Genomic DNA, 14,931 nt, shown 5'->3' with positions numbered 1-14,931 from the left:
TTTTCATGTACGTGAGGTCTAATAGAAGTGGCACTGGTGAGTATGCAAGGTAATTTTGGTATCAGTAAAGAAATTCGATGTCTTGCTTCCACTACGGTGCTCTTAATTTCTATGGGCTTTATGTTGTAAGATATTGACTGTAAAAGTAACATTTTAAAATTGATAATATTTAAAGGTGAATAAAAATTCTTGTGAAAATTTCCCAGGTGCTTCCTGTGATTATACCTAAATATGTTTGTATAGCTGTATGCACATTTGTATTTCCTTATTAATGTCAATACACATTTGTTTTATAAACATAAAGGGATGACTCTGATACTCCTTTTTTATATAATGGATCCTGTTGTTTGAACCTGTGAGAGAGATGACCCTGAAGGAATAAGTGGTAGTCAGATCATAAAAGGCCCTATCTACTATGCTAAGCAGGCTTTGCTGTATTCTGACCAATGGGAGTCACTGGAGGATTTTTCATAATGGCCCTCCCATGCTAAGACTTGTGTTCTAATAAATTCTCTCAGGCAGCATGTGAAAAACTGCTACAACAGGACTGGAGCAGATTCGAGGCCTGAAAAGGGTCTATCAATTGGATGTGGTGGGTGGATAAAAGAGAGGATCTTAGGATGACATGGGTTTCTGATTTGGGCATCTGGATGAATGGAGGTGTCATTAACTAATATTGGAAATATAGGAAAGGATTTAAGGGCAAGACAGTGAATTCCATTTTGGATGAGTTGAGATTGAGGTGCTCATGTGATATTCAAATGCAGTTGTTCAGTAGTCGAATAGCTAAGTGGGCCCGGCACTCAAGTGGTACTGGGGTGAATATCAGAGAAGTCTTCCTGTGGAAGTGAAAACTGTCAGAGGGAGTGTGTAGTAATAAAAGAGACCTAGGCGCAGAATCTTGGGGAACACTGACTTTTAGAGCAATAAGATATAGGGTTAAGAGCACAGGCTTTGGGGCCAGATAGTCTGCTATAAGTAGCATGACCTCAGGCAAATTATTTTACTTCTTTTTCCACATCCCTAAAGTGAACATATAGTTAGGAAGTGCTTGCTATTTTTAGTTTCTTTAAGGGATCTGTGAATACAGAGGAGCCAAGGAAGGTGGAAAAGGTACCATGAGAAAGAGGAGGTCCAAAATACAATGAGAAAAGAGAGTTTAAATGAAGCCAACAATGTCAAATCCTGCCAAAAGAATTGTAAGATAAGGTCTGTAAAAATGTCCATCTTTCAGCAATTGGTGGCTCTACCAACAGCAATTTCTATGGGCTGGCATGGAGAGCCAGACTGCAAAGATTTGAGGAGTGAATAGGGGTCAACACTGAATTCATCTTTCCCACCTTTCACCATATCTGTCTCTCCCACTAAGCGCTTGAGTTAGGGATCTTATTTCCTTTTTCCAAACAGTTCCAGCCGCCAATGGGATAATATGTCGCACTAAGCTGCTTTTAACTCCTCCACATTTGTGCCTTGCAGGCCGTCGGCGGTTGATAAAAGTGACTGATGATACAAGAGCCTACAAACTTCCTAATCCGTGTTACTCAGTGTAGACTGCTCTGTATTCTGTGAGGGTTTCCTCCCACCACTTCGAATGAGCGTCATTCTCATCATGGCCACTAGGTGGGGCCTCCCTCCACCTCCTGTAGGTCACGACCCCGGAAGCACATTCTCAACCTTATCCCCATCGGAGATGGCTGCGGTTGCACGAGCTGTTTTGTTGCCAGCTGCGAGGCGGCGGCTCTGGGGTTTCACTGACAGACTTCTGGTCCGAGGCTCCCCCGGGCGGGTGAGTTTCCCTCCCCTTATCGATACGCTGCCCGCGATTGGGACTTCTCTTCGAGGAGCTGGGTTTGGGAAGCCCGGTCTTTCCCGTCTGACCCCCGCGGCGGAGTTGAGTCGCAGGCTTTCGGCCCGTGGCGGATCGGACTGGGCCTTCCAGACGCGGACACGCCGGGCAGTAGGCTGTTTGGAGTTCCTAAACTCTGACCCGGGCTGGGCTGGTTTTGGTAAACCGCCGCGTGTGACGTGTGGGGCCACCCTGGTCATCGCCCCCTCCTCCCTCGCCCAGTTACTGAGGAGTCATTATAAGGAGTGTATGTAGACTACCTAAAGCACAGTGGTTGCAAATTGGGGGAATTAATAAATGAGGTAGCTACCGCCCTGGAGGGTTTTTTTGTTTTTTGTTTTTTAACCTGACTGAGCTGCCTCATTTTCAGCGCGTGAGTGGGCTTCTCTGCGAACCCCGGGATAGCCAAAGTAAAATTTTGTCTGTATGTGCATTTTCATGCTGAAAGAACCCATAGCTTTCTACCAGGAATATGGGACCTTCATATATATATAAAGGAAAAGAAACTGCGAATGGTCCATAGTCAACCAATCATCAGCCACAGAGTAGATCTTGAGCACCTGTGGTTCTTCCTTTCCTCCCTTTTTCTATTTTTTTCAAAATCCTTTGTTTTTCTAGAACAAGAAAACCCACGTTTCAGTTCTGTGTTGTGTGTTTGTATTTTTATATTTTTCGCTTTCTTTCTGTGCCTTTTTTTTTTTTTTTTTCCTGATTCTTCTCTCCATAACGAATATGAAACATTCCTTGGAGAGACAGTGAAATAAAGCCACTGTCTTCTCTGGATAATGGTAGTAACTGTTCTTCTTCCCTGAGGGAAGCAGGTGTTTATAGTCATGTTGCTGGCTTTGGGAGAGTGGTTGGTTAAGGAATGTTCCTAGGCCAGGCAAATGTGTGGCTCCCAAAGGAACCAAAGTTAAGGAAAGATTACTTTCTAGAAAGAGTCTCTTTGAGATTTGGATTTTCTAATCAACATTTGATATCAGAATAGTAATGTGTCCCTCCTCCCGTCAGTTGTTGTATTCTGGAGGGAACAGATTGAGAAGTACACGGGCAGCTACACAAGTTGTTCTGAATGTTCCTGAAACACGAGTAACACGTTTGGAAAATGGACTTAGAGTGGCCTCTGAAGACTCTGGGCTCTCAACATGCACGGTAAGTGACTCAGGCAACCTTCTCTGTTTGAGTGAAGCTTCATGAGTAGACAGCAAATTGTTCTTTTAAATCTTGAACTCTTCCAGGACTTCAGTTGGCTGGTGGTTGAAAAATGGTGCCAGTTATTTTGCCTTGAGAGGTGTCTCAGGGTTGAGAACCTTTCTTCCAGTGATTCTTCCATACCCAGAACAATGTGTGCCCTGTTTCAATGTTTACATCTGGTTTTGTAGCTTATTATAGTATATATTGTTAGTAGTATTGATAATAATTAAAGATACATTTGCTGGGCTACTCTGTGCCAGTTGTCTTTACATATATCATCTTATTTGTTCTTTGAAACAATTCTTTGGTAGATGTTGTCACAGCTGTTTTACAGTGGAGGAACCAGGTTCAGCGGAGTTAAATGGTTTTGTCCAAGGTCATACAGTTAATATGTGACAGAGCCAGGATTTGAATCTAGGTTTTCTGACAGACTCTGATGTTTTTTATACGACAGTTGTTTCTTGGCTATAGCAACAAGTTGAACTAAGAATCTGGATCCTGAGTGAAGGAGGCAAGATATAGCACTCAGCAGTATCTCATGACCAAAATTTTAACATCCCATTATGTAGTCTGTAGAAATGATCTATCAAATCACTCAGGTCAAGAAAACCTTAGTGTTAAGAATGGAGAGTATTTGTCAGGAAGAGGGAGGAGAATTCCACCCTCCCCCCAGAAAAAGAAAGTGATGTTTTATTTAATTGTTCCTTGATTGTATTAAGGTTGGGCTGTGGATTGATGCTGGAAGTCGATATGAAAATGAGAAGAATAATGGAACAGCTCATTTTCTGGAACATATGGCTTTCAAGGCAAGTTGTAAAATTAATTTTCTTTAAGAGTCAGTAAACTCAAAATCTCACTCTTCAAAGACAAGGGGGACCACTCTACAAAAGTATACATGTTTCATTTTTATTATTTTTAAAATATTTTTTTCAGGACAATTAAGTGAAATAATAATATATTTTTTTCTTCTGTCTTGTGCTTTTAGTGTCATTTAAGAAATCATTGCCAAACCCAAACCCAAAATGATGAAAATTGCCTCTAAGTTTTCTTCTGAGTTTTATAGTTTTGTCTCTTACATTTAGGTCTTTGATCCATTTAGAGTTAATTTTTGTATATACTGTAAGATAAGGGTTCACCTTCCTTCTTTTGTTTGTAGATAAGTTTTCCCAGCACCATTTTTTGAAGAGGCTGTTTGTTCCCCGTTGAATTGTCTTGCCACCCTTGTCGAAAATTAAATGATTTAGATGTGAAGATGTATTTGTAATATTTCAGTTCTGTTCCACTTTTCTAGATGTCTGTGCTCATGTCACAGTATTTTGATTACTGTAGCTTTGTAGTAAGCTTTGAAATCAAAAAGTATGAGTCCTCCCACTTTGTTCTTCTTTTTCAAGGTTGTATTGGCTAACCTGGGTCCTTTGAAAATCTTTGTGAATTTTAGGATAGGCCTTTCTCTTTCTGCAAAAACGCCAGAGATTTTGATAGGTATTGCACTGAAGTGGTATATCACTTTGGTAGTATTGTCATCTTGACAATATTAAATCTTCCAATCCATGGACATGGGATATTTTCCATTACTTGGTAAATTTCCCTTCCTCTTTAATTTTTTAAAGAAAAGTTTTAGAAGAATTAATGTTAATACTTCTTAAATGTTTGTTAGAATTTACCATCTGGATCTGGACTTTTCTTTGTTGGGAGGTTTTTAATTACTGATTCAGTCTCCTTACTTGTCATAGTTCTAGTCAGAGTTTCTATTTCTTTTTGAGTTAGTTTTGGTAATTTGTGTTTCTAGGAATTTGTCCATTCCATCTGGTTATTAAATTTGTTGGTGTACCGTTGCTCACAGTATTCTCTTCACTTCATTTTTGTAAAGTTGGTAGCAATATTCCCTCTTTCATAAAATAATTATTGATAGTTGTTTTGTAAAGTTGAAACAAGGCTTTTTTTTTTTTTTTTGGAGGGAAGTAAGGGTCCTCTGAATGTATACCATTTTTGAAGCCTTAGAAACCAAATTTGGACCCATGCATGGAACTGACATAGACCTATGTCCTCCATGTTAATTATCTAAGTGTTTGGAACAGATGGCCGATAAAAGAATGTATTTTGTTTTCCTCTGTTATTTCAGGGCACCAAAAAGAGAACTCAATTAGATCTGGAGCTTGAGATTGAAAACATGGGTGCTCATCTCAACGCCTATACGTCCAGAGAGCAGACTGTGTATTATGCGAAAGCATTCTCGAAAGATTTGCCCAGAGGTATTATTTATACTGCAGTTATGTAATTTTCACCAGGGATTCAGAGATAATATGGTGCTGTTTTATTATGTCTGTTATGAAAGTGACCCTTTTTTATGTATTCTCTTAAGTATGACAAATAATGTCCAATATTTACAGGCTTGAAGACTTGTGCAAACCAGAGTCTAGCCTCAATTCAAACTGACTTCCTCCAGAACCATACTCTTGTTGTAAAACATTTTAAATTGTTTTTATTCCTTGGTTGGTCCTGAGCAAAATAAGAAAATATTTACTTGTAAGATTGTTGACAGCTGCTTTAAATAGTAATAAAATAGAGATTTTATTTTTATTTTGTAGAAATTGAAAATTATTTTGACAGGATAATATAGTCTGTAGACTGTTTTGACTTTCTTAAAGGGATATTACACAAAACATTTTACCATTTAAAAATTTAGCAGTTTTAGTGCTAATTGGTGAAATTATTAAGCATTAAGTTCCCTTTTTTAGTTTAATTAACTTCATTTTTTTAACATTTTGGATTTCTAATAGGCTGTCATTAATAACGTTTGGACAGCACTTTACACAAGTACTTTTATATATATTGTCTGATTTGATCTGTCTAGTAACCCTCTGATATGGGCAGGGTAGATGTCTCTACTCTGCAGCTGTGGAAATTGAAGCCCAGAGTCTGACTTGCACAGAATGCATAGTTAGTAAGTGGCTTACTGTGAACTCAGATACATGCCTTCAGAATCACTGCAGCACATTGCAAAACAGTAGCAAACCAACAAACAAAATAAAGCAAAAAACTTCACCTCTTCTAAATTAATGAAATAAAATTTTCACAACATGATACCCTAACTTTAGCATTTTAAACAACAGTAATAACAATGGAGGATGTGTTAGTTTGAATTGCAAAAACCATTGGTAAAGTTCTTAATGATTTTTTTTTTTTCAATGAAATAGCCATTTCTATTAAGTGCCTTTTGTGATTCTGAAGCTGGATCCACATGAGAATAACAATGCTCTAGAGAAATAGGAAATAAATAGAAAATAAGCTTGCATATACACAATGATAATAGGAAAAAAGAAAAAGTGTGAATTTTAGACAGTCTGATTGTATTTTTTTTTTAAAACAACTTGAATATCTGTTTCAGAAATTCTTTTCAATTCTGATATCTAATACTCAAACTCTGCTTGTATCATCTGATTACTTCTCCCTTATGGCGATCTTTTTTTATTCAATTTTATTGAGATACATTCACATACCATACAGTCATCCAAAGTGTGCAATCAGTTGTTCACAGTGCCATCATATAGTTCTGCATTCATCACCCCAATCTATTTTTTGAACATTTTCCTTGTACCAGAAAAAGTGAAAATAAGAATAAAAAATAAAAGTAAAAAAGAACACCCAAATCATCCCCCGCCCCCGCTGATCCTATTTTTCATTTAGTTTTTTGTCCCCATTTTTCTACTCATCCATCCATACACTGGATAAAGGGAGTGTGATCCATAAGGCTTTCACAGTCACACTGTCACCCTTTATAAGCTGCATTGCTATAAAATAGTCTTCAAGAGTCAAGGCTACTGGGTTGCATTTTGATAGTTTCGGGTATTTATTTTAGCTATTCCAGTGCATTAAAACCTAAAAAGGGTTATCTATATGGTGCGTAAGAATGCCCACCAGAGTGACCTCTCGACTCCATTTGGAATCTCTCAGCCACTGAAACTTTGTTTTGTTTCATTTCGCATTCCCCTTTTGGTCAAGAAGATATTCTCAGTCCCACAGTGTCAGGTCCAGATTCATCCCTGGGAGTAATATCCCACATTGCCAGGGAAATTTATACCCCTGGGAGTCAGATCCCACATAGCGGGGAGGGCAGTTAGTTCACTCGCCAAGTTGGCTTAGCTAGAGAGAGAAGGCCACATCTGAGCAACAAAGAGTTACTGGGGGATATTAGGCACAATTATAAGCAGGTTTAGCCTCTCCTTTGCAGTGAGGAGCCTGATAAGGGCAAGTTCCTGATAGAGGGCTCAGCACATCAAACCATCAGTCCACAATGTTTGTGAGAACTCAGCAGCAATCCAGGTGAGGAAGCCCAACACCTCTGCATTTTCCCCCAGCTCCTCAGGGAGGCCCTGCATATATATTTTTATTCTCTGCCCAAATTACTTTGAGATGTGTTGCTATTTCACACTAACCTATGCAAACCTACCAGCTCTAAATTCCTATTAAAAGTTTCATGTAATTATGGTATTTGAATGAACTCTATGAGTTAAATTGTTTAGGAAATATAGATCTTGCATCAACTAGACATGTCTTCCCTTGATCTCACATGGAATTTGAGGTTTTAAAACACAGTCAGTATTGTCCTTTACCCTTTGGCCTGATTTCCCCTAGGCCTAACCACTTCTGCTTCATTGGTATCTCTAGTTGAAGTCTGGACTTGTTTTTCAGCTTTTTTAACAGTTACTATATGTTCTAATAGTGACATTTGTTATCTGCTGAATTCTAGCTCTGCGTTTCAGGTGTCACACAGATACCCAAAGTTCCAGGGATTGATCAGGTTATACACAAAGGGATCAGCATCTTGGAATCTGGAGATAGCCATTACAATTCAGGAATACATGTGACTGCTGTAAGAGTTTACACTAGGGACTGTTATAATAAGCATTCCCCTGATAAGCTGTGCTCTAAGGTTCAATTCTGAGTTTACACATTGTTGTTAGTCCGTATTGGTGAGGCGTTATAGTGTTTGCCTTTGTTTCTAGCGTAGTTCACTCAAAATGCTGTCTGCAGGTTCCATTCACCTTGTTGCATGTCTCACAGCTTCGCTCCTTCTCTCAGTTGCTCAGTATTCCATTGTATGCACACACAACAGTTCACCATTCTGTTTCTCAGTTGATATACTCTTAGGCCACCTCCTCCCATTGCAAATCATGCATATTCTCTCCATAAACACCAGTGTGCAAGTGTCCATTCATGTCCCTGCTCTCAGATCCTCCAAGTAAATGCCCCCTCATGAGGTTTCAGGACCTTATGGCACCCACATACTTAGCTTCGTGTGGAACCAACCCACTGTCCTCCAGAAAGGCTATACCATTCTACCTCCTAACCGACAGTAAATATGTACATCCTTCTCTCCATGTTTTCTCCAGCACTTTTATCCCTGTTTATGTTTTTCCATACAATTTTATAGAGCTGTATTCACAAACCATATAATTATCCACAATGTGCAATCAGTTGTTCATGGTCTCATCATACAGTTGTGCATTTATCACCATAGTCAGCCCTTGAACATACAGATTACTATGAAAAAATTTTTTTTTTTTTATGAATAATAAAAAAGATAATAAAAAGAAAATTAAATATCATACAATACAATATAATAGTAGGGTCAGACAACAACACCACTACCAAGAATCCCATATCCTTCCCTTATATCCCCCTCTCATACACATTTAGCTTTGGTATATTACCTTTATTACATTTAATGGAAGCATATTACAGTGTTACTGTTGACCATCGACTCCAGTTTGCTTTGATTATATGTTTCCCAAATACCATCCCCTTTCCAGCACTCTGCATGGTTGACATTCATTTATTCTCCCACATGCAAGAAGAGTTTTATATTTGTACATTTAGTCACAATCCTTGACCATTTCAGTTTTTGCTATGTTAAACAGTCCCAGTCTTTATCTTCTATCTTTACCTCAGGTATCATTCATGCCCCTTGCCCACCTCTTTCAGCTTTGCTCATGGACATCTTTGTTTAGTGTAGTTACAATATTGTCCTACATCACACAATATTATGCTCTCTGTTTCTGAATCTATACCATCAATCCTGCAGAACATTCTGTAGTCCTTCAGCATCAAATGCCCGATCTCTGCTGTCTTTCTGTCTCCTGGTAGCCTGCGTTATCAGCTTTTAACTCTCCAAGTTTGCTCATTAATGTTAGTTCGTATTAGCGAGGCCATACAGTATTTGCTTTTTGTTTCTGGCTAACTTTGCTTAACATAATGTCCTCAGGGATCATCCACGTTATTATATGTTTCATATCTTTGTTCTGTCCTACAGCTGCTAATATTCCATCATGTGTACGTACCACAGTTTGTTTATCCACTCATCCATTGATGGACATTTGGGTTTCCATCTCGTGGCTATTGTGAATAATGCCGTAATAAACATTGGTTTACAAATATCCATTCATGTCTTAACTTTCAGTTCCTCTGAGTATGTACCTAGTAATGGAATAGGTGGATCATATGTCAGATCTGTACTTAGCTTCCTGAGGAGCTGGCACACTGTCTTCCGGAGTGGTTGCACCATTCTACATTCCCACCAACAGTGAATAAGTGTGCCTTTCTCCACATCCTCTCTAGCACTTGTAATTTTCTGTTCTTTTGGATAATGGCCATTTTGGTAGGTGTGAGATGATACCTCATTGTGGTTTTGATTTGCATTTCCCTGATACCAGTGAAAGTGAGCATTTTTTCTTGATTTTGAGCCATTTGTATTTCCTCTTCAGAAAAGTGTCTGTCCGTGTCTTTTGCCCATTTTTTAATTGGGTTGTTTGTCTTTCTTTTGTTGAGTTGTAGGATTGCTTTATATATTTGAGATACTAAACCCTTCTCTGATAATGTGGTTTCCAAATATTGTCTCCCATTGTGTAGGCTGCCTTTTACCTTTCTGACAAAGTCTTTTGATGTACAAAAGTGTTTAATTTTGAGGAGATCCCATTTATCTGTTTGTTCTTTGGTTACTTGTGCTTTGGGTGTAAGGTCTAGGAAACACCTCCTATCAAGATCTTTAAGAAATTGCCCTACATTTTCTTCTAAGAGTCTTATGGTCTTAGCACTAATGTTTAGGTCTTTGATCCATTTTGAGTTAATTTTTGTATAAGGTGTGAGATAGGGGTCCTCTTTCATTCTTTTGGAACGGATATCCAGTTCTCCAAACACCATTTATTGAAGAGGCTGCTCTGTCACAGTTGCTTTGGCTTGACTGCCTTATCAAAGATCTATTGTCTGTAGATGCGAGAGTCTATTTCTGAACACTGAATTCTATTCCATTGTTTGGTATATCTGTCCTTATGCCAGTACCGTGCTGTTTTGAAAACTTAGCTTCCTAATGTGCTTCAAAGTCAGGTAATGTGAGACCTCCCACTTTGTTCCTCTTTCTTAAGATATTTTTGGCTATTTGAGGCACCTTGCCCTTCCAAATAAATTTGGTAATTGGTTTTTCTATTTTTGCAAAGTAAGTTGGTGGGATTTTAATTGGTATTGCATTGAATCTATAAATCAGTTTAGGTAGAATTGACATCTTAATTATATTTGGTTTTCCAATCCATGAACAAGGTATGTTATTCGATTTTTTTAGGTCCTCTTCAATTTCTTTTAGCAGTTTCTTGTAGTTTCCTTTGTATAGGTCTTCTGTGGCCTTTGTTAAGTTTATTCCTAAATACTTGATTCTTTTGGTTGCTATTGTAAATGAATTTTTTTTGTTGTTTTATTTCTTTCTGTTGTTGCACATTACTTGTAATAAGAACACTACAGATTTTTGTGTGTTGATCTTGTAGCCTGCCCCTTTGCTGTATTCATTGATTAGCTCTAATAGCTTTGCTGTAGATTTTTCTGGATTTTCTACATATATGATCATGTCGTCTGCAAACTGAAAGTTTTACTTCTTCCTCTCCAACTTGGATGCCTTATATTTATTTTTCTTGCCTAATTGCTCTAGCTACAACTTCCAGCACAATGTTGAATAACAGTGGTGACAGTGGGCATCCCTGTCTTGTTCCTGATCTTAGAGGGAAAGCTTTCAGTCTCTCCCCATTGAGTTTGATGTTAGCTGTGGGTTTTACGTGTATTGTCTTTATCATATTGAGAAAATTCCCTTCTATTCCTATCCTTTGAAGTGTTTTCATCAAGAAAGGATGTTGAATTTTGTCATATACCTTTTCTGCATCGATCGAGGTGATCTTGTGGTTCTTTGGCTTTGATTTATTGATGTGGTGTATTACATTAATTGATGTAGTTAAATTATTTAGTGTGCTACAGAAAATACAGATCCTTCAACAAATAAACATCTCTTCCCTTGGTCTCACACTAAAGTTGAAGTTTTAAAACACAGTCAATATTGTCCTTTACACTTTGGTCTGATTTGCCTTAATCCTAACCAGATCCACTTCATTCATATCTCTAATTGAGTTCTGAACTCTTTTTCAGCTTTTTTTAACAGTTGCTGTATAAGGTATTACTGACGTTCATAGCTGCCAAGCTCTAGCTCTGAGTTTCTGGTTTCTCATAGAAACCCAAAGTTCCACAGACTGACCAGGTTATACACAAGAGCTCAGCATCTCAGAATTTAGGGATAACCATTACAACTCAGGAATAAATCTGACTGCTGTAAGAGCTTACAGTCTAGGTACCATTACAATAAGCGTTCTCCTGATAAGCTGTGCTCTAAGATTCAATTCTCAGAGTTTACATGTTATAGTTAGTTCATGTTAGTGAGGCATTATACTGTTTCTCTTTTCATTTCTGGTGTATTTCACTCAAAATGCTTTCCTCAAAATGCATTCACCTAGTTGCATGTCTCACAGCTTCATTCCTTCTTGCAGCCTTTCAGTGTTCTGTTGTATGCACACTCCACAGTTCCCCATTCCATTCATTAGTGGTTGTACTCCTAGGCTACCTCTATCCATTGCAAAGAGTGAATACTGCCACCATAAACACTAGTGTGCAAATGTTCATTCATGTCCCTTCTCTCAGATTTTCAAAGTATATACCCCATAATGAGGGTGCAGGACCTTATGGCACCCACATACTTAACTTCTTGTGGAACCACCACACTGTTCTCAAGATAGGCTACACCATTCTACTTCCCCACCAATAGTAAATAGGTAGATCTCTCTCCTTGTATTTTCTCCAGGACTTGTATCCCTCTGTTTATATTTTTCCCTGCAATTTTACAGAGATATATTTTCATACCATACAGTCATCCACAGTGTACAGTCAGTTGTTCACAGTTTCATCATATAGTTGTGCATTCATCACCATAATCAGCACTTGAACATATTCATTACTTCAAAAATATTTTTTAAAAGAATAAAAAGATTAAAAAAATTAAAATACCATACAATATAATAATAAGGTCAGACAACACCACCACTACCAAGAATCCCATACCCCACCCTTATATCCCCCTCATAGACATTTAGCTTTGGTTTATTGCCTTTGTTGCATAAGTTATAGTATCATGCTGTTTTGACTACTGTTGCTTTGTAATACACTTTTTTTAATGCAGTTTTATTGAGATATATTTACATACCAGATAATCATCCAAAGTGTACAATCACTGGTTCATGGTATCATGTAGTTGTGCATTCATCACCACAATCAATTTTTGAACATTTTGATTACTCCCAAAATAAAAATAAAAAAGAATACCCAAAACATCCCATACCCCTTATCCCCCCATTATTCATTTTTTTTTTTTGTCTTTTGTAATGTACTTTAAAGTCAGGAAGTGTGGGTCTTCCACTTCATTTTTCTTTTTCAAAATGTTTTTGGCTATTCAGGGACACTTACTCTTCCACATAAGTTTGATAATTGGCTTTTCCATTTCTAAAACAGGCCATTAGATTTTTTTTTGTTTTTTGTTTTTTTGTATTTTTTTTTTTATTAAATTCAGTTTTATTGAAATACATTCACACACCATACAATCATCCATGATATACAATCCACTGTCCACAGTATGATAGCATACTTATGCGTTCATCACCACAATCTATCTCTGAACATTTTCCTTACATCAGAAAGAACCAGAACAAGAATAAAAAATAAAAGTGAAAAAAGAACACCCAAATCATCCCCCCATCCCACCCCATTTGTCCTTTAGTTTTTATCCCCATTCCTCCACTCATCCATACACTAGATAAAGGGGGTGTGATCCACAAGGTCTTCACAATCACACTGTCACCCCTTGTAATCTACATTATTATATAATTGTCTTCAGGAGTCCAGACTGCTGGGTTGGAGTTTGGTAGTTTCAGGTATTTACTTCTAGCTATTCCAATACATTAAAGCCTAAGAGGTGTTATCTATATAGTGCATAAGAATGTCCACCAGAGTGACCTCTCGACTCCATTTGGAATCTTTCATAGGCCATTAGAATTTTGACTGGGATTGCATTGATTCTGTAAATCAGTTTGGGTAGAATTGACATCTTATTATTTAATCATAATCCATGAACACGATATGTCCTTCTATCTATTTAGGTCTTTGATTTCTTTTACCAATGTTTTGTAGTTTTCTGAATATGGGTCCTTTACATCCTGGGTTAAATTTATTCCTGGATATTTAATTCTTTTAGATGCTATTGTAAATGGAATTTTTTTCTTGATTTCCTCCTTAGATTGCTCATTACTAGGGTATAGAAACACTACTGATTCTTGAATGTTGCTCTTGTATCCTGTCACTTTGATGAACTCATTTATTAACTCTAGTAGCTTTGTTCAGAGTTTTCGGAACTCTATAAATATAGGATCATGTCACCTCTAAATAGTGAAAGTTTTACTTCTTCCTTTCCAATTTGAATGTCTAATTTCTTCTTCTGGCCTAATTGCTTTGGTTAGAACTTCAAGTACAATGTTGTATAATGGCGGTGCGTGAGCATTCTTGTGTTATTCCAGATGTTGGAAAGATTTCAGTCTTGCACCATTGAGTATGTTGCTGCCTGTGAGCTTTTCATATTTGCCTTTTGTCACGTTGAAGAAGTTACCTTCTATTCCTATTTTTCTGAGTGTTTTTATCAAGAAAGTGTGTTGGATTTTGTAAAATGCCTCTTTGTGTCAATTGAGATTTTTTTTGTTTATTCTGTTAGTGTAATGTGCTAACTGTTTGATTTTCTTATTTTGAAACCACCCTTGCATTCTTGGTATAAATCCCTCTCCATCATGGAGTATAATGCTTTTGATGTGCAGTTGGTGTGCTAGTATTTTATTAATGATATTTGCATCTATCTTCATAAGGGATATTGAGCTGTAAATTCCTTTTCATATCTCTCTTTGGCATTGGTATTAGGGTGGTGCTGGCCTCGCAGAATGAATTAGAAAATCTTCCTTCCTCTTTGATTTTTTGGATGAGTTTGAGAACCATTGGTATTAATTCTTCTTTGAATGTTTGGTGAAATTTACCAGTAAAGCCATGTGGTTCAGACTTTCCTATATTGGAAGATTTTAGATTATTGATTCAATCTCTATTTGTTATTGGTCTGTTGAGATTTTCCATTTCTTGTCCTTTTGTTTTGTTTTTTTTTAATACTTTTTATTGCAATGATCTATATACAATTCAGAATTTTCCTTTTTAACCACTTACAAATGTAAAACTCAGTAATATTAATTACATTCAAAATACTGTGCTACTATTATGAACAGTCATTACCCCAGCTTATTCATCCCTTAACTCTCATTCAGCAATAACTCCCCATTCTCCTTCTCACCCTGGTCCCTAGTATCCTGTAATCTACTGTCTATCTCTATGAAATTATTTATTCTAGGTATTTCATATTAGTTCATGTAATAGTTGTCTTTTTGTGTCTGAGTTATTTCACTCAACATGATCTCTTCAGGGTTCCATATTGTAGAATGTAT

General features: G+C 37.3%; 1 protein-coding gene across 1 annotated transcript in view; it reads left to right on the top strand.

Annotated features, from left to right (window-relative positions):
• Positions 1 to 1,667: 1,667 nt before the first annotated feature.
• PMPCB (peptidase, mitochondrial processing subunit beta) overlaps positions 1,668 to 14,931 on the top strand; it is a 50,420-nt gene continuing 37,156 nt past the window's right edge. Inside the window, exons 1-4 of the mRNA XM_037836471.1 lie at positions 1,668 to 1,786; positions 2,858 to 2,998; positions 3,760 to 3,846; positions 5,163 to 5,292. Of these exons, the coding sequence (XP_037692399.1) occupies positions 1,691 to 1,786; positions 2,858 to 2,998; positions 3,760 to 3,846; positions 5,163 to 5,292 (454 nt within the window). The 5' untranslated portion in view covers positions 1,668 to 1,690. The remainder of the gene's footprint in view (positions 1,787 to 2,857; positions 2,999 to 3,759; positions 3,847 to 5,162; positions 5,293 to 14,931) is intronic.

This window comes from Choloepus didactylus, chromosome 5 (assembly GCF_015220235.1).
Source record: "Choloepus didactylus isolate mChoDid1 chromosome 5, mChoDid1.pri, whole genome shotgun sequence".
NCBI classification, from domain to species: domain Eukaryota; kingdom Metazoa; phylum Chordata; class Mammalia; order Pilosa; family Megalonychidae; genus Choloepus; species Choloepus didactylus.
Note: the sequence above shows the minus strand (reverse complement) of the source record. Positions and strands in the feature narration are given on the sequence as shown.